This window comes from Camelus dromedarius, chromosome X (assembly GCF_036321535.1).
Source record: "Camelus dromedarius isolate mCamDro1 chromosome X, mCamDro1.pat, whole genome shotgun sequence".
In the NCBI taxonomy this organism is placed as follows: Eukaryota; Metazoa; Chordata; class Mammalia; order Artiodactyla; family Camelidae; genus Camelus; species Camelus dromedarius.
Window position 1 is genome coordinate 102,480,928 of NC_087472.1, and position 24,512 is coordinate 102,505,439.

At 40.8% G+C, this 24,512-nt stretch overlaps 1 protein-coding gene across 3 annotated transcripts in view; it reads left to right on the forward strand.

The window, feature by feature from the left end:
• CTPS2 (CTP synthase 2) overlaps positions 1 to 24,512 on the forward strand; it is a 95,864-nt gene that overhangs the window by 22,134 nt on the left and 49,218 nt on the right. For all 3 annotated transcript variants that reach the window (XM_031445831.2, XM_031445830.2, XM_064483379.1), the window contains 6 exons: positions 2,819 to 2,970; positions 6,411 to 6,543; positions 9,292 to 9,380; positions 10,348 to 10,442; positions 12,374 to 12,436; positions 12,547 to 12,590. In XM_031445831.2, coding sequence (XP_031301691.1) covers positions 2,819 to 2,970; positions 6,411 to 6,543; positions 9,292 to 9,380; positions 10,348 to 10,442; positions 12,374 to 12,436; positions 12,547 to 12,590 — 576 coding nt within the window. The remainder of the gene's footprint in view (positions 1 to 2,818; positions 2,971 to 6,410; positions 6,544 to 9,291; positions 9,381 to 10,347; positions 10,443 to 12,373; positions 12,437 to 12,546; positions 12,591 to 24,512) is intronic.

Genomic DNA, 24,512 nt, shown 5'->3' on the forward strand with positions numbered 1-24,512 from the left:
ATACTACTTTTCACAACATTTAGAAACGCTTTGGGGAGCTCATATGCAACTACGGTTCCCTTGCTCGTAAGTGAACAATCTTAAGACCCCTGACTCCTCGGATAGATTGCATATTTCTTTGCATCATCCCTCCTTAAATTTTAATTACATGTACAAAACCAAGTGGGCTTTTTTTTTTTTTTTTAAACTCACAGTCCAACCTCTAGAAAGAGAACACTGTGAAGCCTGCTTATTGTCTCTTTATCTTGTCTTTTCAGGACACTTACGGCTTTTACTTCAGTTTCTCCTTTGTACCTGTTACAGCTTAACTCTCCCCAAAGCACACATTACGGTGACATTTACACTGTCGCTTCTGATTACATCAGTGGCCTCAGTTCAATTCACTGCTACTAAAACTACTGGGATTTGGGTTCAGGTCCTCTGTTCTGCAGGACTTTCCACCTGGGTATCTGAGAGCCAGCTTTTCTTTTTATTTTCATTCGCTTATCTCTGTCTCTTGTTTGCGATAAGGCTCAGGCACAAGGGATTGGAGTTCAAAAAGTGATATGATCAACAGTCGTTTAAAAAGTGATATGACTGGTGCTCAGAAAAAGGGTGAGGTTGGGCAGACAGCTTTTGTTTTCTTCAGATTAGCTCTGCGTTCTCTGAAGCCTAAAAACCGCCTCATCAGATCTTTGTGTCTCAGGAGGCAGGTGATGTATTCACTGCCCTATGCTGCGGGGTCAGTGCACAAGTCTGAACTACTTTGAGAAATGTGATGGCAGATTTAAAGCACTCTCCTGTATTTATATGTCATCAAGCCATTTTGGGTTTGTTCAGTTGTTTTTTGTCCCCTTTTTATTGGTAACTGGTACGTGGTGTGGGTATCACACATGTTTAACTTGGCTTCCCAAGCAGAAGGAGGATACAGCTTTTAGAGCTGGGTTGCTGAGAGCTCTGAGAACAGGAGATACAGTCCAAAGTCTCAAACATAAAGAGTTTATTTTCTAGGTAACTATACATTGTGAAGAAGGTGCTACCCCAGCAGTCCACAGGCTAGTTTATTAGCCATTTTTTCAGCACAGTGCTTTTTCTGATTTAATTCTCTCATTTCTTAGTTCCTGGTGCATTGCATTTAGAGCTCTTCTCATCTGGATTGCTGAGGAAGTGAGGGAGGGTCAGAGGTGTCTCTGTGGATGTGCTCTGTTACCATGATATTTGGAAAAATGTCCCTGGCCTGGAGGATAAATGAGTAAATAGCTCCACAGTCCACCCTTCCACTTGTGGGAATTGTGGCTGTCTAGAGATTTAATTTTAATTAGTAATTGGGGTGGAGCCTCATATCTGTGACATCTTGGCACTTTGGCATCGGGGAGTGCACAGTGAGACACGGTAGTCTTAAGTATCAAGTGGGCAATTTCCAAACAGCTTAGGAACCCTTGGTTGGATAGCTATGGATTTGGAAAGACAACACATAGAGTTGGCAGAGCACTTCTTAGCATTTATTTAGGATGTGGCAGATCCTTAAATGCATGCCAGTAGCCCCTTGTATGTACTTGAGAGGGTGGTGAAAGCTCATTAGGGTGAAAAACAACCACACCACCGACATTTAAAAAGAGCCTGTCTTCCCTCACAGGTGTAATTAATTTGACTGTGTTCAACGTGTACTTGTAAATTTACTCAAATGAAGGGAGCAGACAAAAGCAACTACAGCAGCAGCAACAACAAATGAATGAGCAAACAGACCTTGTACCCACACTTAGAAGATGAGGTGTGTGTATTCATTGCTGCTTCTTTAACCTAGACCTAGAAGATGGTGCCTTGGGCCGTATGTCTTGGATGTTGACGTATACCTACACCAAGCATGCAACACCAAGTCTCTGACACTCCCTGGGGGCCGTGCAGTTCAATTCAGATACTAACTGCCTGGAGTGAGCATCAGACTCCTTGGGCTTAAGGGCTCAGTCCTTTTCAAGACTATTGTGCACTTCAGACACCAGCCACAGGTTCCCATTGTCCCAAGCCACCCACACTTTTCGCCTGGCTGACTACAAAGTTGAAGCTTCCCATAACCCCCTCAGGTCTGATAATTCTCTAGAATAACTCACAGAACTCAGGAAACTGCTATACTTATGATTACTGTTCTATTATAAAGGGTGCAAGTGAATAGCCAGATGAAGAGACACATAGGGCAAGGTCTAGGAGAGTTCCAGGCGCAAGAGCTTTGTCCTGGTACATCTGTATATTCACTAATGAGGATGCTCCCTTGAGTCCCAGTGTTCAGTTTTTATTGGGATTTCATTGCATAGGCGTGATTGAGTAAATGATTAGTCATGTGATTGAACTCAGTCTCTAGTCCCCCTCCCTTCCCTGGAGGTCAGGTGGCTGAAAGTTCCAGCCTTCTAATGACTTGCTTGGTTCTTCTAGTGACCAACTCCCATCCTGAAGTCATCTAGGGGCCACCCTGAGTCACCTTATTAACATAACAAAATTACCCCTGTAACTCAGGAAATTTCAAAAGGTTTTGAAGCCCTGTGCCAGGAACTAGGAATAAAGACCATTTATATATATACATGTATACACACACACACACACACACACACACATTTATTTATTTATTTACTTATTTATTTATTCATTTTACCACAGCGTCCATGGATCCAGATGTAGAATAATGAGTTCAAAGTGTTTTGTAATTAAATCAAACCAAGCTTGTGTTAATTCTGACTTTTGTTTAGGTCGCTGTCAATATAAAGTGTCCTCTCTCTTGAGTTTGGCTCATTCTTGGGGTGTATTTGAGTCATTCAATTAAATATGGTGTTTTATCCTCATTGATCAGGTCATATGTATCCATGATGTTTTTTCCACCTACCGAGTGCCTCTGCTTTTGGAAGAACAAGGCATCGTTAAATATTTTAAAGAGAGATTGGACCTGCCCATTGGGGATTCTGCAAGTAATTTGCTTTTCAAGTGGAGAAATATGGCTGACAGGTAATGTGAAAGGAATTACTAATGTAATCTTTAATAATTCTTGGGTTTGGAGCTAGGACTGAGGTGTTCCTTAAAAGGTAGCATTCTGCTTTCTGCATGAGTGTGTTTGGTTCTAAAGCTCTAGCAGATCATTAGGGTGTTTTGCTATATTCTTTGAAGATGTCTGGGGCGTTTGATTTTGCTCTACTTAAAGCAAAGTGAATTGAAGGGATATGGATTCCAGAAATTATTTTTTAATTTTAGAAGCATTTTGATTTATTTATTAGTTTATTACTTACTTTCTGAATATTTTAAATAGTTTTAAATGCTGCAGATTTGGTTTTGTCTTCTTTTGCTTATTTTCAAGATTGGGCTAACATTTCTTACAGGAAATCCTTTTGAAAGTGAGGTTTGGCCTATAGCATTGTCATTCCATCCTGCAGTTATTAACTATCAGCATCGGTAGTAAAACCCTAGATAGGGTTTAGTTTTAAGACAACCATATGAATTTCAGCAAGGTTTGTCTAATTTGATGACATATATAGATTAAATCCCCATCACCTGTTTTCTTTTATTAAACATAGATGAGGTGTGACTCTACAGGCTTGGCTGCTCGACTTTTAATGCAGCTTAGGTAGAGGCTGCAGTTGCAAATGTAGGCTCTGGTGTTGCTAAGGAGTAGATTTTAAAAGTTCTCATCACAAGAAAAAAAATTGTAATTATATGCAGTGATGGATGTTAACTAGAATTATTGTGGTTATCATTTTGTAATATATAAATATATCGAATCATTATGTTGTGCATCTGAAACTAATGTAATCTTGTATGTAAATTACATCTCAATAAAAAAATGTAAGCTCTGGTGTCAGGCACTGTGGGTTCAGACCCCGCTTCTCCTTTCACTAGCTTGTGAGTTTGGCCAGATTACTAAACCTCTCTGGGCTTGTTGTCCCATCCATATATAACTGGAGGATCCTAGTACCCATGTTGTGGCAATTATAAGACAAAATATATTGGGCCTTCATATCAGGCACTATTGGTTACTGATATCGGTAATAGTAATTAAAATGATTTCATGGTGGCAAAATCAGCAAGCTTTGGTAGACAATTATTAGAGGGTAAGTACTTTTGCTCTTTCACTTTAAAATTTAAAAAATGTTTTAGAATTTCTGGGGCAAGTAGAATCAGAAACGAAGTGCATTTTCTGAACTTGGGTACTCTAATGACCTGTGATACAACTAACCCCTGTCCTCCAGAATGTTAAGAAATCAGTGACTTTGTAGGGATTTTCTGAGTAGCTTGGGGCTGATCCTCTTTAAGTGCTAGAAACTTTATTATTTTAACTCTTTGTACTAAAAATAGTTCTAAATTATACTCTATGCCTCTGTGCTTTTTAAAGCCAGTGTTTGGTCTTCATATTAGTTTCCTGTGTCTACTATAACAAGTTACCACAGACTGGGTGGCTTAAAACAACAGAAGTGTGTTCTCTCACAATTGTGGAGGTCAGAAGTCCAAAATCATGGCATCAGCAGGGTTGCTTCCTTCTCGAGCTCTGAGGGGGAATCCGTTCCACAAGTGTCTCCTGGCTTCTGGGGGACAGCTTCCCTGGTGTTCCTTGGCTTGTGGCGGCATCACTCCAATCTCTGCCTCTGTCGTCACATGGCCTCCTCCTTTGTGTCTTCTCGCTTTCTCTTCTTTTATAAGGATGCTTCTCTTTGCATTTTGGGCCCATTCTGATCCAGGATAACTCATCTAGAGATGCTTAACTTAATCGCACCTGCAGAGACCCTTTTTTCCAGAAATGCTCACATTCGTAGGTTCTAAGGGACATAAATTTTTTTTGGAACCACCATTCAGCTCATGTCAGACTTCAGGCAAAGGGGATATTGAGCATCAGTCCCTCTGCATCACATTGGTCGTGATGTTGGTTCATTGGTGATGGCGGTATAAAGTGTCCATTCTATAGGCCCTGTCCCTTCAGCACAGCCTGTAGAGAGATAGATACAAGGAGGCAAACACAGGTCAAAGGGGCAGGCTTGATCATGGAGGTCCAGTGCTGCTCAGAGGTCAGGTGGTCCCTGTTAAGCTGGATAGGAGAACTTGCCTGGGACCTGAAGTGGGACAGCCTTGTCTCCCCAGGAACCTTCCTGTTGGGGCTGGGTCTGCCTCCCACCAGCAGCTCACAGCGGTATCACCCAGCTGATGGCTGAATGGAGAACATGAAGGAGATGAGAGAGATGCTTGCCTGGTCGGAGCGCTGCTCTGTGAGCCCAGCTTCCAGGTCTGAGAGCAAAAGAGAGCACCAGGGGATTGGGCTCAGGATACCTTCCTGGATGCAGCTGGACTTCTTCCTCCACTGGACTGACTCAGTATTCTCACCCATCCCACCTGGCTGCCAGGTGACTCCTTCCCTGGGAAGACCACATGTGAGTGAGTGGAAGGTGGGACTGGCAGTGCTGACTGTAGCCCTGCGTCCTTCTACGGAGCGGAACTGACATCCCTCCCCCTCAGTGGAGGAGTGAGACTGGGATGAGGGCTTAGCCAGGCTGCCGTGCTCACATGTGGTTGTGATTGCCAGTGCCCATGGGCCATAGCCTGGGGCAGGATGCTCTTACCTCTGACATCATCTTGGAGTCTTGGCTTGATACCAACTCACTTTGTTACCTGAGTCCTTTCTGTAGAGGTGGGGTGAAGCACAGATAGGCAGGCAATCTCCAGAGGGACATAAAATTAAGTAGGAAGGTAAAGGTTCAGCAGCCTTCTCTCAGTTCTCTAGTCACCTTCCTAAAAAGTCACCTTTGCTGTCAGTTTTGATTTCTTAGCTCCTTGTGCATTTTTCTCCCCCTAGCCTGTTTCCATCACGCTTCTCTTGCACTTTTGCAGATATCGATATGAAAGAGGGATATTCTTCATCATGGTAACATTTTTGTACTAAGGTGTTTGGGGAAGGGTTTACTTCAAAACCATAAAAGATCTTTAGCCCCAAATGACATTTCCACATGTTTAGTACCAGACCAGACATTTTTCGTGTTCTTTGAACAGCTCTCCTGACAAAAGCAACAGTAAAGATTGTAAAGATTGTGTCTCTAATGGTAAAATGTGATTGAGCATCTTATGTAGAATGGAATTTTCTCATAAAAATGATCCAAATGGCTTAAAAGATTTTAAATAGTTCTCTCAGTACCATTCTTCAGGAATGCGATGAATAGCCTGGCTTTCGTGGGCCAGCTGGGAATGTAATAATTTTTAATGTCAACACTTTGAATGCATTTTCTCATATAATGTCACCTTACAAAGTTAATATTGAAGTGTTTCCTATTGACACAGAAAATGCATTTTCTTATACAATGTCACTTTATAAATGAATTTAAAAAGTGCCTTGGGATAAGAACACTGGCTGTCATTATGCTTGTGATGTGATGTTACATGCATATAACCTTTAAGCTTATTTTCCTTCCCAGGTATGAAAAGTTACAAAAAACATGTTCCATAGCCCTGGTTGGCAAATACACCAAGCTCAGGGACTGCTATGCCTCCGTTTTCAAAGCCCTGGAACACTCAGCCTTGGCCATCAACCACAAGTTGAATCTGATGGTAAGCCCCCGCCTGGTCTTCTGCATGTTTTGATCTTTTACCATGAAATCTCATGTTGCAGAGAGGCAGGTTGTGTTGAAGGGTCCCCACATCCACTTCCAGGATTGATGATTCTCCACGAGGACTCACAGGACTCAGCATACAGCTGTACTCATAACTATGATTTATTATAGCAATAGAATACAGAGCAAAACCAGCAAAGGGAAAAGGCACATGGATGAAGTCTGGGAGAGACCAGGCACAAGCTTCCAAGAATCCTCCAGTGAAGTCACGGAGGACATACTTAAATTCCCCAGCAACGAGCTATAACAACACATGTGAAGTGTGCTGTCTACAAGGGAAGCTCATTAGAGACTCAGCACCCAGAGTTTTTTTGGGGAGGCTAGTCATGTAGTTGCCATCTGTCTCCTGAGTGTCAGAATTCCAGACTCCCAGAAGGAAAGCGGGTGTTCAACATAAGTCATATTGTTTCTACAAACACTAGCACAGTGAGCCACTCTTAGCAGTTCTGGGACTGGTTGAACCCTCCCCAAATCCAAGTTTTTTCGGATGCCAGCCAAGGGCCAATCTTGTAAGCGGGCCTTTCCAAGGATAGCAATTAGGCCTGCCATATTAATTTTTTTTTCTCCATGCAGGTTTCAGGCAGTTCTTGAAATTAGGCTTTGCACATCTGGGGACATATATCCTTCATGCTCACTTAAGGATATTGTATTTGTCTAATAAGAAAATAATGGAACACTTTTCCCCTTTAGCATTGGAATTGAATCTAGATTTTAAAAATGTCATATACATATGTATATGTATATGTATCCCCCTTCTAACTTGGAGGACTATCTGGCAAATAGTGATTATTTTTTTTTAAGTCAGTATTATGGGATAGCAGAGGTGGAGTTATATATAGCTTGAATATATTCTTTATTGTTGTTATAGAAGTAGTATATGTTCAATGTAGAAAATTTAAGCAAAGCATAATGTAAAATGCATAAAGTGGAAGATTCTTCCTCCCTGAAATCCCACTTCTCTCTTGTACCTGTTGTTCCTAGATTGATGCATATCTTTATAGACTTCATTCTCTCTCTATATAAACGTTTATATTTAGTAATATTCTCTCTGGGTATACCACAGTTAAAGGAAGTCTTATTATCTTTTTTTGGAGGGGGAAGTCTTATTACCTTGATTTAAATGGTAAAACCTTTATATAATGAGCCAAAGGATACACTTACATGTATGAGAAATTTAGTAACTTCCAGCTTAGGACTGATCTGATTTTCTCACTTCTTTGTAGCTCCCTTCTCTAATCACTTTTTATTTTTGACTTTCCAGGGTATAGCTCCCTTCCTGTTCTTCCTATTCCTTCAAGTCCCCTACTCCCTCATAGGAAAAAAATAAAACAGCAATAGAAAATCTGTTATAATACAAATTTTCTAAAGTAAAATTTTGTATCTTTAAAATTTTTTTTTGTTTTTTGGAGGGGGAGGTAATTAGGTTTATTTAATTTTTAAATTAGGTTTACTTACTTACTTATTTTCTTAATGGAGGTACTGGGGATTGAACCCAGGACCTTGTGTATGCTAAACATGCACTCTACCACTGAGCTATACCTTCCCCCTAAAATTTTGTATCTTAAGATCTGTTCAGATAGTAATTTTTTTCCTGACGTTTCAATCCTTTATTTATAAAATGATTTATCTTAAAATATTTCAATCAAGAAAATCCTTTTTTTAAAAAAAATTGAAGTATAGTTGATTTACAATGTTGTGTTAGTTCCTGTTGTACAGCATAGTGATTCAGTTATACATGTATATATATATTCTTTTTCATTTAGGTTATTAGAAGCTATTGAATATAATTCCCTGTGCTGTACAGTAGGACCTTGTTGTTCATCTGTTCTGTACATAGTAGTTTGTATCTGCTAATTCCAGATAGTAAGTTTTACAATAGGAATACTAAAATCATACAGATATATGGGGACTTTTATGTGCATAGGAATTACTGTACATGTTTGTACGTTTTTCATTTAATAGAGTGCATTGGCAGTAGCTTCTGCTAAGTACCGTTTGAATCATGGTCTTGTGCTGTGTTTACCTCTCCTGGCTGTCACAGTGACTTTGCAACTGGTTTTCAGTCTTCCCTCCATTTCCCTCATTGTGCCACAGTGACCTTTCTAAAATCACTCTCTATTCCTTAAGACTTTTCATTGGCTTCAAGGGTAAGCTTCTTCTCTTACTGGGTGGAGTCTCTTGAGGTCCCCAAAGCAGTCACCACTTTCTGTCTTTCGTCTGAGGGTTCATCCAAGCTGTTCCTTTGTCTCCCCCCACCCCTGTCTCCTGCACACCTTCCCACTTGTCTCCTAGCTGCACACATGTGCTTGTCTTGCTTCTGCTCATCCTCAAAAGCTTAGCTTCTTGCACATCCCCTCCCCAGAGGGCTTCCCTGAAGGAACTCCTTCCTGTCTTCTCTCCGATCTGGGTCTAGATCAGGCTTCTGATTCCTTCTGTAGTATTCTCTTCTTTGCCCATTGTAGTCGTTATCTCCCTGTGGTGTGGATGCCTGCTTATTTGGTTTCATAATCTTCCTGAAAGATTACAAGAGCTCCAGAACAGAGATGGTGCTTTTCTAAGCTAAGTGACCAGTACAGTGTTGGCATGATAAGTAGCTTTTGAATAATTCTGTCTGGATTAGATGGCTCTATTATTTTCCAGTATTTATTTTTCTTAAATGTTCCTTTAATCTGTTGGATGTTTTTAGTACATAGACTCCATTGATCTGGAGCAGACTACTGAAACTGAGGACCCTGTGAAATTCCATGAAGCTTGGCAGAAGCTATGCAAAGCTGAGTGAGTACTGAGGACCATCCACACCAGTTAGGAAGATGCCATTGTGATTTTTCCATAATGATTTGATTTACCCCAGTTACTAATTTTTGTGCGTTTTGAAAGGTAGTTTGTCATACTTGTGATTCTGAGTGGTTGTGCCACATTCATACTGCACTTACTTTAAAATGTGCCATGTTAATGTTAGTGGCATGTGTGGTAGAAATGGTTTGATCCTGGGGAGGTTGGAAATACTGTATTGGGGGGAAAGTGCGTTGATGCTACTGAAAGATGCAGAGATGGCCCTTAAATATTCAAAGTTAAAATGTAAGAATGACAGCCCTCCTCTCTTGGGTTTATGTTCTTTTCTACGTCATTTGGTTGTAGGTTTTATTTTGTAAGTAATCCATAGAATTCTTCGAGGTGGCATTGCGTTGTGAGGGTAGCATGACCCTCCGGTTTTTCTGTTGAACTCTTTTCTTTTCAAATGAGAGTGTTTACACTGAAAGTCTCTAAAGGGTCTCCTAGCCAGGAAATTTTCCTGTGCCTCTACTAAATTAGCAATCAAAATCCAAGGCCGATTTTACCAGTTTAACTCTTTCTGATTATGTAAGATATCTTAACATTTTTGTAATAGTACTTATAAAAGAACTGCAACCTATTTTTATTCAGATAATTCTTTCAGAGGCATTTTTAATTGAATTGAGTTTTTCAGTCATTGTGCTCACCTCCCACAGAGACCTATCAGAAAATACATACCAGTGTCAGTTGTGAGAAATTTTTGCACCTTCTTTATAACATTGGGAGGATTTTGAGAAGAAAATTCAGGATGTGAACTCATGTAACCAATTCTGAAAATAGACCCCCAAGCATATTCTCTAGCAGTTGTGCCAAGTGTTGGATTTGGGATCAGTAAGCATGAATGACTGCAAATAAGAGTTTTACAAATAAAAATAACATGAAAGTCACCCTCATCTTGTGTCAACTGCAGTGGTGTTCTTGTGCCAGGAGGCTTTGGAATCAGAGGAACGTTGGGAAAACTCCAGGCTATTTCTTGGGCAAGGACACGGAAGATTCCTTTTCTGGGTGAGACTGATGTTTATGAATTCTAACTATGAGTTTTTTAGATTTTTAACACCTAGTAGGGATAACACTTAATAGGGTTTGTTAACATGAACAATGTGATCTTGAAGTTGAGCATTCAGGTACCAAATAGTTGGCTACGGGGTCTGGAAACTATATTCTGCAAGCCATACCCGGCTTGTAGTACAGTGGCAGAGTTTGAGACCCTATAGCCTGCAAGGCCTAAAATCTTTACTTTCTGGCCCTTTCCAGAAAAAAATTTCTCAGCCTAGGAGAACTTACCACTCTTCTGGTTGGGTAGCGAGAGTTTGGGAAGAGCTGTTGTTCATACCTGCCCTTACTTTGTCTGATTCCCACCTGAATTCATCTTTTTCCACTTCAAGCAGAGAACAGTTCAACAGAATTCCACCATGTTATTTCTAATCAGAAAGAAAAAAATTTAAGTTAAAATTTATATGCACTTTCTAGAAAAGATAATACAGAAAGACCATCCAGTGTGACAGGGACAGCTCTGTTAAGATTTAGTAGAGCTGGGTCCTTTTACAGCTTTTGCTCAGATTGTAAAGCTTGGCTTCTGGAGCAGTGAAACCAGATGAATTGGAACCTTGATAGTATACAGGCAACCCTGCAACTGGGAATTCAGAAGAAAAGGGAGTACAGAGAGGCTGTGTTTCATGCTGTGCTTGCATGTGCTGGTGGGTTTATGAACCAAGTGGGCCAGCTCTGGTACCCTTTACTTAATATCAGCAGACTGTTCGTTTTCCTCATTGCCTCTTCTTTGATTAGCTTCCTGGATGCTGTCCACTTGGGATCCATTTTCAAAAGAGAAGCCGGGAGTCGTTACCTTGATACCTGGCTTTGTTTTACCCATCTGAGCTCATCTGGGCCACTGTTTTCTCCTGAAGTAATCTTGTTTAGTTTCTGTCTAAATGTGATTAGCATTCTTCAGATAATTTTCAGTGTGTAGAAAGAAGAGTTTGCAGCTCTTTGGCTTTCTCTTTCATACAATGTCTCTATGTCCTGGCCTTATGGAACTTTCTGAAGTCCCCCACAAAGCACTCAGCTGTTTCGTGCTTATTGACTTCTGTTCTGGCCGCCCAGTGTATTGATTGTTCTCTCCTTTGAGCCCCTTGTGTCCCTTGTATATGTCTGTCAGAGCATCTGGAGTGCTCCTTGGCATTTGTTTCTTGGGGAGGCTTAGTGGGCTGCAGTGAATATGGGCACATCCCTCTGGCCACAGGCCTGGGGCTGCACAGGCCTCTTTTTCTCCTTATTGAGCTCTCTGTTCAGTTCCATTTGCATCTACATCCTGCTTAAACCCACAGGGGAGGTGCCAGCTCCCCCAGCTGCTGCTTTTTCCCCTGCAGTGAGGCTACAGGGCTGTTCTGGGCTCAGCAACCAGGCACAGACCTCCCGCTCCACTGCCCATCTGTAGGTGCTCCTTGGATCCCAGCCCACTGGCCAGTCAGAGGCTGCCCATGGTCAGAGCCCGTATTTCAAGCTGTGAAAGTACCTCAGGAAGAGGAAGTGTGAAATCCCAGCCCACGGAGACTCCCTCATGCGTTGAGGTGTTGTTAGACATTCTCTGATGAAATCAGGGGCTCTGGGGCAGCCCTGCAGCCCACACGTGTGCCTCGATCTAGAGACAGATTTGGAGGGGGTCAGATTTGCCTTTTGGACCTTGCCCTGTCCTTTCCTGCCCTTTTCCAATCTCACATTTATTGCTCCTCAAGTTTGGGTCGTCCAGCCCCTTCCCTGCCCCTGCCACACGTGTTCTGAGGGCAGACACTACAGCAGTGAGCTCAGCGGGGCATCTTGCTCTGTTGAGGCCGATGGTGGCTTGGATGGAGGCAATATACAGCCAACAAATGAATAGAAAATACGAAGTGATGCAAAGTATGTTCATTTCTTTATGTATGTACTTTTTAAAATAGGAGTTTGCCTTGGAATGCAGCTGGCAGTGATAGAGTTTGCAAGAAACTGCCTTAACTTGAAAGGTAAGTCTGAAATTTTCTAAAAATCAGTTATTAAAACAGTTCTTATTATTTAAAATATTTTTCAGCAGTATTGGTGAGTTATTGAACTCATTTCGTTTCTTAATCTTCAGATGCTGATTCCACAGAATTTGACCCAAATGCCCATATTCCTGTGGTAAGTGGCTTGTTTATCTTTCTCGGTTGAGTCACTTGTCATTTTGGTTCTGGCTCTTGCCTAAATGCATAAGGGGCTGTTATTATTATTTTTTTTCATTCTAACATCAGGACATTTTAATTATGTATTATTATTATTATTGTTATTAGTTTACATCAAACTGCTTTGTTCTTAGTAGTCCATCTTGTCAGCTGTGTCTTGGAGAAAGTCATGATCCTGGACTGGTTTCTCTGTGCAGCAATTTTCAAGCTTAATGTTTAGGAAAGGATTGAGTTGACTGTGATGACACTTTACACACAGCTAATGCAAATACGTGGGCTGTCCTGTCTCTAGACCCATCCCTGTCTGTTCTTCCACTGCTCCTCATCTTCCACCAGTGTCTTTTCCGGTAAAATATTCAGTCCAAGTTTCTGGCCGGGAGCCAAGGCCATTGTACTCTGTCACCTGCTGCTTTGCTAATTCATCCCGTGGCATCCCCATCCCTCCTGTGCTTGGAGTTTTATAGTTGGACAATCTGAATGAGTTCTTTAGATGTATCCTGAGATGCCCTTATACCTGAGATGTCCCTCTTCCTGCAGCCTCCCTACCCCTAGAATCTCAATAAAACCACTGAAGCATTTAATTAAAAAGTAAACCAAACCTGATTACTGACAACTTTCTGTTCCTCTTGGGAAGCCTTTCCTGACCTCCCTTCTTTCCTGGCCTCTGCCTTTTGTGCCTAACACCCACCTCTGTCAGAGTGTACACCTCACCATGTGATTGATTTTTTATTAATGGTTTATTGAAATTTAATTCACATACCATAAAATTTAGCCGTTGAAAGTGTATAATGCAGTGACTTAGCACATTCAATAGATCTCTGCAACCATCACCACAATCAGTTTTGGACCATTTTGATTACCCCAAAATGAAATCCCACATCCTTTAGCTGACACCCCCAAGCCTCCTTTGCTCCCAGCCCTAGGCAGCTATTAATCTGTTTTCTGTCTCTATGGATTTGCCTGTTCTGGCCATTTCCTATATAGTTGACCTTTGAATAATGCAGGGGTACTGACCCTCTGCACAGTCAAAAATCTGCCTATAACTTATAGTTGGCTGTCTGTATATGCATTCCTCCACATCTGTGGTTCCGCACCTACAGATTCAACCAACCATGGCTCATGTAGTACTGTAGTATTTACTATTGAAAAAAACCCATGTGTAAGTGGACCCACACAGTTCAAACCTGTATTGTTCAAGGGTCATCTGTAAATGGAATCATATAATATGTAGCCTTTTGTGACTGGCTTTTACTTAGCATAACATTGCCAAGATCTATGTTATGGCAGTTATAGCATCTATCAGTACTTTCTTTTTATCGCCAAATAATATTTCATTACATAGATATACCACACTTTCTTTACCTATTCATACATTGATGGATGTTTCCACTTTTGGGCCACTGTGAATAATGCTGCTATGAACATTTGAGTACAGGTTTTTGTATGGACCTATGTTTTCATTTCACTTGAATATATATACCTAGGAGTGGAATTGTGAGTCATACAGTGACTGTGTATTTAATTTTTTGAGGAACTGCCAAACTGTTTTCTAAAGTGGCTGCAGCATTTTCCATTTCCATCAGCAGTGTGTGAGGGTTCCACTTTGTCTGTATCCTCAACACTTGTTATTGTCTTTTTGATTACAGTTGACTCTTGAACAACATGGATTTGAACTGCATGGGTCCACTTATAGGTGGATTCTTTTTCAATAAATATATACTATAGTACTGCACGATCCACAGTTGGTTAGATCCACAAATGCAGAACTGTGGATACAGAAGGCCAGCTATAAAGTTATGCTCAGATTTTTGACTGCTTGGTGGAGGGGAATCAGTGCCCCTAACCCCTGTGTTGTTCATAGGTCAACTGTATAGCCATTCTAGTGAGTGTGAAGTTGTATCTCATTGTGGCTTTGATTCACATTTCCTTGAGGTCTGAGGATGTCAAACATCTTTTCATATGCTTACTGACTCCTTGTACATCATCTTTGGAAAACTGTTCAGATCCTTTGCCCACTTTTAATTTGGGTTTTTTTTTTATTATTAAGTTGTAAGGGTTTTTTATATATTCTAGGTACAATTTCTTTATTAGGTATATAATTTGTACTATTGACATTTTGGGCCCAATTGTTCTTTGTTGTAAGAGAGGCTGTCCTGTTCATTGTAGGATGTTCAGCAGCATCCTTGGCCTCTCCTCACTAGATGTCAGTAGTACTGTCCTCCCCACCCTGACTTGTGACACTAAAAATACCTCCAGACCTTGCCAAACATCCCCTGGGGACATAGGCAGAAGAACCCCCCCCACTGAGAACCACTGATTTGGAGAAATCTAGTTCTGTTCCTCTCTCATCCAGCATATTCCCTTCCTTCCCTTATGGCAACCATTAATTCTTTTTTTTTTTTTTAATGAATTATCTTTCCATATACGTCAGCCTGTATGTCTACTTGTAACCCCTCCCCTTCTTAGATAAATGATAGCATACTCTGCACATTTTTTTTCTGCTTTGCTTTTTTCACTTAACACTATATGCTGGAGTGGAGATCACTCCATGGAAGGATGTGGAGATATTCTTCACTCCTTTTTATAGGCTGCAACTCAGACTATAATGAACCATAACTTCCCAGCCAGATGGTACTTTTAAGTCTTAGACTCAGAAGACTTAATACGAGTGAAGGGTTCCTAATAAGGCTTTAACAGAAACATACTTCCTGACTAATGGCTGAAATGGCTGTGCCAGGCAAACTTGGGTTTTCCTCTCTTACATTATACTTTGGGATAGGAAGTGACTTTACCAGTAGGTGCCACTGTTAGATAGTTTTGACACTGTTAATTCCTCTATCACTATCCTTTACTCTGTGTGTGTGTATACAAACACTTGCTCACACACATATATGGATATACGTTCCTTAACAAAATACACATGCTAGCATGCTTGAGACATTGTTCACCCTTGCTTTTTGTACTGATCACGCCACATCAGTGCACAGGAATTTTCCACTTTCTTGCCTTGCTATGTGCATTATTCTTTATTTAAACAGTCTCATATTGATGAATATTTAGGTTCTGTCCATTATTTGCTGCTTTAAATCATGCTGCAAATTAGTATCTACATATGTCCTTGTACTCACATATTCACATTTCTATGGGATGAATTCCTAGAAGGGGAATTGCTAAGTCAGAGGAAATGGGCATTTTACATTTTGATAGCTTCTATACTCATAAGTGAGATGAGAACAATAAAACCTAATTGCTACTGAACATCTTTATGGTCTGCAATCAGTTTGTTGGAGAAAAATAGCCTTAAGATCCAGCATTTGTGAAGATGGGGAGAAGTCTTATTAAAGAAAAAGACTAAGGTAATAGAATCACCAGGCAGCAAGCACCAGGAAGCCTGGGGAAATCACTTAAACTTGAGCAAATAACAATGACTTACAGTGGGTAATGGCCATTCTGGCCCTCCTTGCTAAAAAAGCAAATAATTTGGAAACCAGGCGCCACCTTTAGGGTATACTTGCTGCTAAAATCTGTTTCATGGGTATGGGGGAGGAAAAATAATTTTACCTCCACTCTTTTAGATTCTTGGCTGAGACCCCCTGTAATAAAAGAGAATAACAGGAGAAAAACAAATAGAAGCTTAATAACACGTATACCTCCTGTAGACTCAGGAAAACTGAGAAACTCCCTGAAAAGGCCCAGGCTACCATCTGAAATACCATCCCCAGCTAAAAAGGAAAGATGTTAGAGATGGGGGCATTTATGGGAGGTTTTCAGGCAAAGCAGAGTAAACATGGGTAAGGTTGTTATGCAGATTTAAGTCATTATCTTCTCCATTGATAAGAGTTTCTAAAGATTTAGAGTCATCCTTGTCTTCCTGGTTGAGAGAGAGAGAGAGAGACAGGGAGACACTCTTACCCATGGAGAGTTCCCTTATAAATGTAAATGTCTCTAACAAAAGGGCAACTTCTACTCTGTTTTCAGAGCTTCTCTTGTGTCTGCTGTTTCTTAAAAAATAATCAGCACAAGATAATCTTTATGCCAAAGAGACATATTTTGGGGTGGAAAATTCTGCTCCCCTTCATGGGTCATCATGCTCCTCCTTTGGCATGCGTGATTAGTCCTGTGGTTGTTTATTAAATCAGTAGAGACACTGGTATATAGGGCAGACACCTAAGAGGAGGTGTTTCTTATGCACATAAGAGGGGAAATAGATTTTTTTCTGAGAGTAAAGGTAGACTCTGAGTCTGAAAGTACCAGGAGAGAGTGAGTAAAATTTATTGTGTCATTTCTCTGCTTATTCCACAAGGAAATAGAAGGCCCTGGAACTTTGCAGAATATTTAGGTTCTCCTGCGAGTATGATTTGGGGGCCCACTTCCAAGTAGCTTTACTTGCCTTTTAGATGACACTTACCGGGAACACAGCTGCAGCTGACTTGCATTCTGACTTTATCAATCGCACAGCTGCTGCTGACAGCTTTGACCTTGACTTTGGCTTCAGATCTCTGGCTCATGTGGAAGACAGTCCATGGCATGGTGTTTATATTTAGAATGTTTTTGGCTTTTGAGATATCTATAGAAATAATAATCTCAATCTAATGTTTAGGTATGTGGATATGGATAATTTTTAGCATTTCTTTTCTGTTTATTGAAAATAGTAACTTTAAAAATCTGAATTTACATTAGATATTTACACAGTATCTGAAAACAGGATCCGTGTTCCACATTCAAACACATCAACACACACAGTGTCAGCTAAAAAATGATGCAAGAGGCTGCAAATAAGAAAGGAGTTTATTTCAGGTCTTAAGAATTGCAGCTTGGGAGACACAGATTTGGGTAACCCTGGAAGAATGTTCTGAGGGAGACAGAGTCGGGGATTATAAAGGCAAAAAACCAAGAGGTTGTTAAAAGTTACCTGGTGAGAATTATGATGGACTCTCACCCAAATAAGAAAACATATGCCCTGGAGGAATCATGAGTTGTTTTAGGGGTCTGATAAGTATCTTGAGTTTCTGGCAGGTGTTCTGATGACTTTATCAGGTCAAAAGGTCAGATTCCATCCAGGCTGAGACGTGCATAAGTCACACTTCCTTAATGGCTTCCTGGCTCCATTTTAGAGAGCTCTGTTAGCAATACCGACTCCATTTTGTTTTTCTTGTCACAATGTACATGTGGATGGTTATATTATGGTAAGGAAAAGTGAGAAATTTGAAGTATTTTAAGCAGATGCAAATGGAGATTTGAGATTGTGGCATTTGCTATTATTTCAATTTTAGTTATTTATCATAGATATGACTTCTTTTATCCCTTTTTATCTAAGGATTTTCAAAGTCAAAATTAATTTTACATCTGACATAGTGGATTTGTGATTGATTCAGTTGAAGGGTAGCTTGTGTTATATATTAAGCATAATTAGTGCATAACATTTTCTAACCTTTAGTTGAAGCCCTGTTTAAGATATTTTGTACTTTCATTTATTTTTCCACAATTTCATATGGAAAGCAAATTAAGAGAGTTAAAAAAAAACCACCCAGAAAACAGCCACTTAGAGTAACCTTCCAGGCAACTTTTATTAGTTTGAAGACTGCTTTGCATTTAGAACATTGTAGTAAGCATCTTCCAACTATCCAAGCAATCTGAAGTCATTAGGAGCTTAGTTTGGGCTGAAGAACTTTTTTCCCATAAAAGCAGCTGTCAGGAAGATAGCTATCCTATGGGTAAGAGCCTTTTATGGACCAGTCTGGGAGCCTAATAGTCATTTAATCCTGTCTCTGTGGGGACCATAGGTTCAGAGTGGATATCAGGCTGTTGGCTGTAGTAACTACTTTCGATATGGAGAAAGAAAATTCTTCTAGGCATGATGGCTGCTGCCTAATGGCTAGGGCCTCTTTTCCACTCCACCCTCCCCCTTATCCAAATCTACCTTTTAAAAGGAGTCAGCATAGCTGGGAGTAAGCCCCCATTAGTGAGTCAACAAGGGTAGTTCATAATTTTAGCAATAACTGAATGACTAAATGAGTACTTCAAAGCTAATGTATTTTAAAGCTTTTGTACCTTTAGCTCAATGGGAAATGCCTTAGGAAGAGGTATTTCAATGACTTAAAAGATTTTTTTCCATAGAAATATTTGGATGCTAGCAGAAAGAGATTATTAAAAAGAAAAAAGTCCCTGTGTGTTCAGCACTCATCCACTTAAGTGCAGTCCTAAATATAGTGCATTACAAGTGAGCAGCCACCACAACCCTGCTTGCGGTTTAGTTGGAGACACAAGACATAGACTTGTGAAACATACAACCAAATGTGTGGGCAGCAGTGAGTACACCCTCAGTAATGCTACCAGCACTGACAACTAGGACTTCTGCCATGTTTGAATCTTCTGGATTTATGCCATCCAGTATGGCAGCCACTAGCCACACAGGACTATGGAGCACTTGAAGTTTAGCTTGTGTGGCCAAGGAACTGAATTTTAAATTTTATATAATTTTAATGAATTTAAATGCCAATAGCCACTTAATCTAGTGGCCATGATATTGCATGGCTCACTTAGATCTTGGATAGTTAAGAATTCAGGGTCAGGGAAAAACTCCTGAAGATTAGAGTAAGAAGGGAAGAGTGTCAGTGGCTTGCAGACTTAATTGGAAGGAGGGAAGGCAGAATTTAGGCTGGAATGTCCAAGATCTGATCATAAAATAGCATGGCCGGGGCACATAGCTCCTGTAGGGAAATGGAAGGAAATAAAAGGGATGGGTGTGAACTTGTGGAGGTCCTTAAGTATCAGTGTCAGAATTAATTGTGAAGGCAATAGGGAACCAATAAGATAATAGCAGCCAATTGTGACATGTTATGCAGATACCATACTCATTACTGAAGACTTTCCAATAGAAACGGGCAGTTTAGGAAGATTCAGTTGGCATGGGGGAGAGAGGGACGAGAGAGGAGAAAGGGACAAGAGGGGAGAAAAGTCTCCAAGTGGGACATGTGATTGAATATCATGGCAGCCTCAGTCTGAGATCTAAGGAGATGGATTGGGGCGGAAGTTATAGTAGAAAGACCTAGCTGGCAGAGCAGCTTTGTGGAATGAATCAACAAGATTTAGTGACTGGACAGTCAAGAATTCTTCATTCAGCAAGTAGCTATTGAGTCTCTCCCATGTGCCAGGCCCCGATCTAGACTTGGGGATGTCAGGGAGGAAGAAACTTTCCTCCACCGTCCTAGGTTCTTCTGGCTGGTATAAGAATTAAATTGACATGAAACAGATTAACAGGAGAAAATCAAATAAAACTTTAGTAACATGTATACATGGGAGAGACCCAGGAAAATTGAGTCACTTGCTAAAATGGCCAAAGCATCACCCTTAGCTGAAGACAAAAGAGGATGTTGAGGGTGGAGAGAGTGAGTTACAGGAGGTGACCAGGAAAAGCACAGTGAACAAGGACAAGATTGTGATGCAGATTTAAATCTTTGCCTTCTTCATTGATAAATTTCTGGAGATTTGGTTATCATCCTCTTCTAGGTACAGCTGAGGGAGACACTCTTACAAATAGAGATTTTCCTTACACATGTAGATGTTTCTTACAAAAGGGTAACTCCTACTAGGTTTACGTAGTTTTTCCCATGTCTGCTGTTTCTTAGAAAATAATCAGCTTAAAATAATATTCTAAAGAGACACATTTTGTGGGGAGCAAGTTCTGTTCTCCAGGGATACGTCAGTGAAAGAACAGATAAAAATCTTTGTCCTGGTAGAGCCTACAGTCTGGTAAGGATTGGAGTTTTATGGCTGACAAAATGCTGGTACTATTGATTCAAGAGGAAATTTTCAGGTGAATCCTCTTGAATGTGAGAGATGAGATCAACACTGGAAACCAGGCCAAGAAGGCTGATAACAGACATGTACAAGTGTTATTGTTACAAGTACAAGGTTTGGCTGCTCGAAGCTCGAAAGCCAATATTCAAGAGACAAGTGTTAGTTGGAAAGGAACGGTTACTTTGTTCAGGAGACTAACAACCCAGGGAGATGGTGGACTCATGTCTAAAAACCAGCTCTGAAGATTCTGCTTGAACCTGAAAGTTTTTAAAGGGAGAACCATTTGCAGAGGGGGTCAGAGTCTTTATCATCTTCCCCTGTGTGCAGACTTTGTTCTGATTGGTTGGTGGTGAGGTAACAGAGATCTTGTGCTCAGCCTGAAGTTGCCATCCTCCACCTGAGTGGGGGCCTTCGTTCCTGCAGAACTCCTCAAAGGTATTGTTATATGTATTCCTTGAGGAGAAACCAGGACCTTGCTACACTCCTGTTTCTTGACTGCTTCTCCTTTGTTTCTGCATCCCCTCTCTTCCCTGTTAAGCAACTGTTTGAATCTGCCCTTTGGAACTCAAGGAGGCTGAGTGAAGCCCATTTCCTGCAAATAAGAAACCAGGACTTGGGAAGGATTTGTACCAGGAAGGGCCCTGCAGGGCTGTGCTTCATTTCACAAACACAGACACCCCCCCCACCCCCCACCCTTTCCCCTACACCACGCACCACACCCAATGCTCCAAGTGTTTTCACCCTCCTTGAGGGTTAACCCTCAAAGGATAATTTGTCCAAGTCAGTAAATCTTAGCCTGAGTGAGAAGGCATCTCTCTCATGTGCTTCCTGTGCATTGCCACTGGTTTTTTGAGGCCTTCTTATCTTGCCAGGAGGCCCCCTGCTTAGTCCTGGCCTCCACTCTGTGGCACCCCTGTGAACCCCACAGACTCCTTTTGGTGCTGCGTCATCTCCCAAAGCACCTTTACATCACTCTGTGGTTCCTACACCTTCCTGCTCCCTTTCTGACTTTGGTTTAGTGTGGCAACCAAGGACCTCCATGATCTGAAGCCATTGTGGCGTCCTTAGTCCTCATAGCTGGCATTGCACCCAAAATGTGTGTGTGTGTTCCCTGTACCACTTTGCACTTGGACATTGTAGGGGAGCAGAATTGGCCACCCTAAAATATATCTCTTTGGCATATTAATTACTTTAAGCTGTTTATTTTCTAAGAAACAGCAGACATGGAGAAAACTCTAAACTAAACAACAGTTACCCTTTTGTAAGAAACATCTACATTGGTAAGGGAAATCTCCATTTGTAAGGGTGTCCTGTACCTGGAAGAGGAGAATAACCTAATCTCTAGAAATTTATCAATGGAGAAGGCAAAGACTTAGATCTGCATCACAATCTTGCCCTTGTTTCCTGCCCTTGCTTTTCCTGGGAACCTCCCATAACTGATTCTTCCCACCCTCAACATCCTCTTTTGTCTTTAGCTGAAGCTGGTGTTTAAGGTGAGGATTTTGGCCATTTTGGCAACTGACTCAGTTTTCCTGAGTCTCTCCCATTTATACATGATATTGAACTTTTGTTTGACTTTTTCCTGCTAACCTGTCTCATGCCAATTTAATTCTTACACCAGCCAGAAGAACCTAGAAGGCTGCAGAAAAATTTCTCCCTCGTTAACAACATGATGCTTATTTGAGATGTTTTCTCTCTTCTTGGGTGCCCAGTGCTGCCCTTTTTCTGCAGGCTCTCCTTAAGGTTGTTCTTACAAATCCCAGTTGAAATACTACTTCTTAGATTAAGCCTTTCTCTGGCCCGATCCCAGAATCACTGACTTAGGATCTCAGAGGTCTGGAAATTTGTATCTATTATGGTATCTTGTATAATGCCTTGCCTGATTGAGTAGGTGCTTTATATATATTGGAATTGAAAGGGATCGTATATATTTACTTTGTGAGGGACTGATTGAGATCCAAAACATAGGTGAAAATGGGAAGCTAGCAAGCTAGCATGACCTAGATATTAGAACTCAGCAAAGCACATACGACAAAAAATAAAACTGTAAACTATAGGCTAATTTTGGTTATTAATAAAGGTATAAAAATCTTAAATACATTAGACTGTCTAACAACACTGGAGAATAATTGATCATGACTGGATAGTGTGTTTATCTTGGAAATTAAATTGATTAACATACCATATTGATCAAAGGAGGGAACCCCAGATCACCATAGACACTCAATACACAGTGTACAGTATTTTTGCCCGGGTGCTCACAACTTCGTACAGACTAGGAAGGGAGGGTTACTTCTTAAACAAGAGAAGGAGTATCTTTAAAGGGGAAGTAAAGATCTTCCTTGACTTACAATGGGGTTATGTCTTGAATATTGGAAGTACAAAATGCATTTAATACACATAACTGAACTTCATAGTTTAGCCTAGCCTACCTTAAACGTGCTCAGAACACTTACATTAGCCTACAGTTGGGAAGAATCATCTAATACAAAGCCTATTTCATAATAAAATGTTGATTATCTCATACTTGTTACTGAACCAAACTTGGGTCCACTCGTCCGATACTCAGTAAAGCCAATCTGCTGACCCTGGGTTGTGGTGAAGAAAAGTAACAGCATTTATTGCAGGGTGCCAAGCAAGGAGAATGCTCAAAAGTCTTGAACTTCCCGCTGGCTTTTAGGTGAGGGTTGTTAAAGGCAGCATTAGGGGAGAGGGTCATAGGGTGCCTAATCAGCTGGTGGACCTTCTTCTGATTGGTTGGTGGTCAGGTAAAAGGTGGTGTTTCTGGAATCTCAATCATCTCAGTCATCAGTCTTCTGGTTCTAACCAGTCTGAGATCTCCATGCTTGTAGTCAGCATGGAGTCAGTGTCCTCCACTGGGTTGGGGGATCTTCAAAGATCTGTGTTGGATTGGTATCTAGATCCCTTCAGGAGGAACTCGGAGTCCTGTGACTCTATTGTTCATGCTAGTATTCCTTTTCTTGCTTGACTGCTTTCCTTTTTTCCTGCATTTTCCACTTCTCTAATTGTTAACAGTTTGAGTCTGCTCTTCAGAACTTGGGGAAGGCCTCGGGGATGAAAGCTTTTTCTACAAACAAGAAACAGAGGACATGGAGGGGCTGGTACCCAGGAGGTACCCTGGTACCCAGGAGGGCCCCTTAGTGTCCTGCTTGGTTTCATAATTGATTGAATACTGTACTGAAAGTGAAAAACAGAATGATTGTCTGGGTGCGGAGTGGTTGTAATGTATCCGTTGTTCACCCTTGTGATGGCGTGGCTGACTGGGAGCTGTGCTCGCTGCTGCTGGCCAGCCTCACGAGAAGATCGTTCTGCATATTGCAAACCCAGGAAAAGATGAAAAATCAGAATTCGAAGTACAGTTTCTGCTGAATGTGCATTGCTCTCATACTGTCTTAAAGTTGAAAAATGGAAAGTCAAACTGTTGCAATTTAGGTACCATCTATAGTAGGGGATTCCTTTGACAACCAGAGATGAATAAAGGATGTACACTATTGTGACTAATAAAGTAGTTAAAATGAGACTGACAGATGCTGTCTGCAGAGTGAAGCTGGCCTTCTCTTGCCTGTTGGTAGAAATAGGAATCAATACAACCTTTGAGAAAATCAACTAGGTGGTCTGTTTCACAAAGCATAAAAATATTCCTACCCTCTGACTGAGACATTTACTTCTCAGAAATTCTCCTAAGGAGATCTGCTATGTTGACAGAAAAGTGAACAGGTATTCATTATGACATTAGTTAGAAGAATCGGAAATGACAGTGATCTAAATGCCTCATAAGGGGGAAATAGTTAAGACCATTAAGGGGTATCCCTTCAGTGGGATATAATTAGTCATTAGAAATGTTTAAGGCTTTTGATGCTATGCAAATACTCTTGTGCTGAATTAGAATGTTACATATTGTGTTTAAACATTCCCTCATGATGTATAAAAATTTCCTTTGTTTCTTGGTGGAAGGGTTAGAACTCATTTTTCTTTTTTTTCTGGTTAAATTTTGGAACATTTGAAATAGCTTCCAATGAATTTCCCCAAATTTAGATAGTTGTATGTTCTGACTGTTCCA